The 3,204-nt window shown below is 69.7% G+C and overlaps 1 protein-coding gene across 1 annotated transcript in view; it reads left to right on the top strand.

Annotated features, from left to right (window-relative positions):
* The first annotated feature begins 740 nt into the window (after nt 1-740).
* The window catches only part of LOC138863522 (fibrous sheath CABYR-binding protein-like), a 5,446-nt gene continuing 2,982 nt past the window's right edge, over nt 741-3,204 (top strand). The window contains exons 1-6 of the mRNA XM_070127681.1: nt 741-1,298; nt 1,640-1,753; nt 1,964-2,113; nt 2,180-2,293; nt 2,504-2,653; nt 2,756-3,007. Of these exons, the coding sequence (XP_069983782.1) occupies nt 741-1,298; nt 1,640-1,753; nt 1,964-2,113; nt 2,180-2,293; nt 2,504-2,653; nt 2,756-3,007 (1,338 nt within the window). The remainder of the gene's footprint in view (nt 1,299-1,639; nt 1,754-1,963; nt 2,114-2,179; nt 2,294-2,503; nt 2,654-2,755; nt 3,008-3,204) is intronic.

Below are 3,204 nucleotides of genomic sequence, written 5' to 3'. Positions count from 1 at the left end.
CGTCTAACCCTGCTAATAGTAATAGACAATGCTATTAATAATTGAGTATTATTGCCAATTTTCGCTTTACTAGTTGGTCAATGCTGAACTATCTAACCATGTTTCGGGAGGAAGCCGTGCTCGAGATGCAGGCCCCGGAGGAAGCCGTCCTCGAGCCGGAGATGGAGGCCCCGAAGGAGGCCGTCCTCGAGATGCAGGCCCCGGAGGAAGCCGTCCTCGAGCCCCAGATGGAGGCCCCGGAGGAGGCCGTCCTCGAGATGCAGGCCCCGGAGGAAGCCGTCCTCGAGCCCCAGATGGAGGCCCCGGAGGAGGCCGTCCTCGAACCCGAGATGGAGGCCCCGGAGGAGGCCGTCCTCGAACCCGAGATGGAGGCCCCGGAGGAGGCCGTCCTCGAACCCGAGATGGAGGCCTCGGAGGAGGCCGTCCTCGAACCCGAGATGGAGGCCCCGGAGGAAGCCGCCCTCGAGCCCCAGATGGAGGCCCCGGAGGAGGCCGTCCTCGAGATGCAGGCCCCGGAGGAAGCCGTCCTCGAGCCCCAGATGGAGGCCCCGGAGGAGGCCGTCCTCGAACCCGAGATGGAGGCCCCGGAGGAGGCCGTCCTCGAACCCGAGATGGAGGCCCTGGAGGAGGCCGTCCTTGAGCCCGAGATGGAGGCCCCGGAGGAGGAGGACGTCTTCGACCCTCAAGAATGAAACCACCTCGTCCGATAATAAACCATCCCGGAGGAAGCCGTCCTCGAGATGCAGGCCCCGGAGGAAGCCGTCTTCGAGATGCAGGCCCCGGAGGAAGCCGTCCTCGAGATACAGGCCCCGGAGGAAGCCGTCCTCGAGATGCAGGCCCCGGAGGAAGCCGTCCTCGAGATGCAGGCCCCGGAGGAAGCCGTCTTCGAGATACAGGCCCCGGAGGAAGCCGTCCTCGAGATGCAGGCCCCGGAGGAAGCCGTCCTCGAGATGCAGGCCCCGGAGGAAGCCGTCTTCGAGATACAGGCCCCGGAGGAAGCCGTCCTCGAGATGCAGGCCCCGGAGGAAGCCGTCTTCGAGATACAGGCCCCGGAGGAAGCCGTCTTCGAGATGCAGGCCCCGGAGGAAGCCGTCCTCGAGATGCAGGCCCCGGAGGAAGCCGTCCTCGAGATGCAGGCCCCGGAGGAAGCCGTCTTCGAGATGCAGGCCCCGGAGGAAGCCGTCCTCGAACCCGAGATGGAGGCCCCGGAGGAGGCCGTCCTCGAGATGCAGGCCCCGGAGGAGGCCGTCCTCGAGGTTGAGGCAACGGAGGAAGCCGTCCTCGAGCCCGAGATGGAGGCCCCGGAGAGGCCGTCCTCGAGATGCAGGCCCCGGAGGAGGCCGTCCTCGAGCCCGAGATGGAGGCCCCGGAGGAGGCCGTCCTCGAGATGCAGGCCCCGGAGGAGGCCGTCCTAGAGCCCGAGATGGAGGCCCCGGAGGAGGCCGTCCTCGAGCCCCAGATGGAGGCCCCGGAGGAGGCCGTCCTCGAGCCCCAGATGGAGGCCCCGGAGGAGGCCGTCCTCGAACCCGAGATGGAGGCCCCGGAGGAGGCCGTCCTCGAGCCCCAGATGGAGGCCCCGGAGGAGGCCGTCCTCGAACCCGAGATGGAGGCCCCGGAGGAGGCCGTCCTCGAACCCGAGATGGAGGCCACGAAGGAGGCCGTCCTCGAACCCGAGATGGAGGCCCCGGAGGAAGCCGCCCTCGAGCCCCAGATGGAGGCCCCGGAGGAGGCCGTCCTCGAACCCGAGATGGAGGCCCCGGAGGAGGCCGTCCTCGAACCCGAGATGGAGGCCACGAAGGAGGCCGTCCTCGAACCCGAGATGGAGGCCACGGAGGAGGCCGTCCTCGAACCCGAGATGGAGGCCCCGGAGGAGGCCGTCCTCGAACCCGAGATGGAGGCCACGGAGGAGGCCGTCCTCGAGCCCCAGATGGAGGCCCCGGAGGAGGCCGTCCTCGAACCCGAGATGGAGGCCCCGGAGGAGGCCGTCCTCGAACCCGAGATGGAGGCCCCGGAGGAAGCCGCCCTCGAGCCCCAGATGGAGGCCTCGGAGGAGGCCGTCCTCGAACCCGAGATGGAGGCCCCGGAGGAGGCCGTCCTCGAACCCGAGATGGAGGCCCCGGAGGAGGCCGTCCTCGAACCCGAGATGGAGGCCCCGGAGGAGGCCGTCCTCGAACCCGAGATGGAGGCCACGAAGGAGGCCGTCCTCGAACCCGAGATGGAGGCCCCGGAGGAAGCCGCCCTCGAGCCCCAGATGGAGGCCCCGGAGGAGGCCGTCCTCGAACCCGAGATGGAGGCCCCGGAGGAGGCCGTCCTCGAACCCGAGATGGAGGCCACGAAGGAGGCCGTCCTCGAACCCGAGATGGAGGCCACGGAGGAGGCCGTCCTCGAACCCGAGATGGAGGCCCCGGAGGAGGCCGTCCTCGAACCCGAGATGGAGGCCACGGAGGAGGCCGTCCTCGAGCCCCAGATGGAGGCCCCGGAGGAGGCCGTCCTCGAACCCGAGATGGAGGCCCCGGAGGAGGCCGTCCTCGAACCCGAGATGGAGGCCCCGGAGGAAGCCGCCCTCGAGCCCCAGATGGAGGCCTCGGAGGAGGCCGTCCTCGAACCCGAGATGGAGGCCCCGGAGGAGGCCGTCCTCGAACCCGAGATGGAGGCCCCGGAGGAGGCCGTCCTCGAACCCGAGATGGAGGCCCCGGAGGAGGCCGTCCTCGAACCCGAGATGGAGGCCCCGGAGGAGGCCGTCCTCGAACCCGAGATGGAGGCCACGGAGGAGGCCGTCCTCGAACCCGAGATGGAGGCCACGGAGGAGGCCGTCCTCGAGCCCCAGATGGAGGCCACGGAGGAGGCCGTCCTCGAACCCGAGATGGAGGCCCCGGAGGAGGCCGTCCTCGAGCCCCAGATGGAGGCCCCGGAGGAGGCCGTCCTCGAACCCGTGATGGAGGCCACGAAGGAGGCCGTCCTCGAACCCGAGATGGAGGCCCCGGAGGAGGCCGTCCTCGAGATGCAGGCCCCGGAGGAGGCCGTCCTCGAGCCCGAGATGGAGGCCCCGGAGGAGGCCGTCCTCGAGCCCGAGATGGAGGCCCCGGAGGAGGCCGTCCTCGAACCCGAGATGGAGGCCCCGGAGGAGGCCGTCCTCGAACCCGAGATGGAGGCCCCGGAGGAGGCCGTCCTCGAACCCGAGATGGAGGCCCCGGAGGAGGCCGT

Source organism: Penaeus vannamei, chromosome 12 (assembly GCF_042767895.1).
Source record: "Penaeus vannamei isolate JL-2024 chromosome 12, ASM4276789v1, whole genome shotgun sequence".
Lineage (NCBI taxonomy): Eukaryota > Metazoa > Arthropoda > Malacostraca > Decapoda > Penaeidae > Penaeus > Penaeus vannamei.
This window is presented reverse-complemented; position numbering and strand designations above follow the sequence as displayed.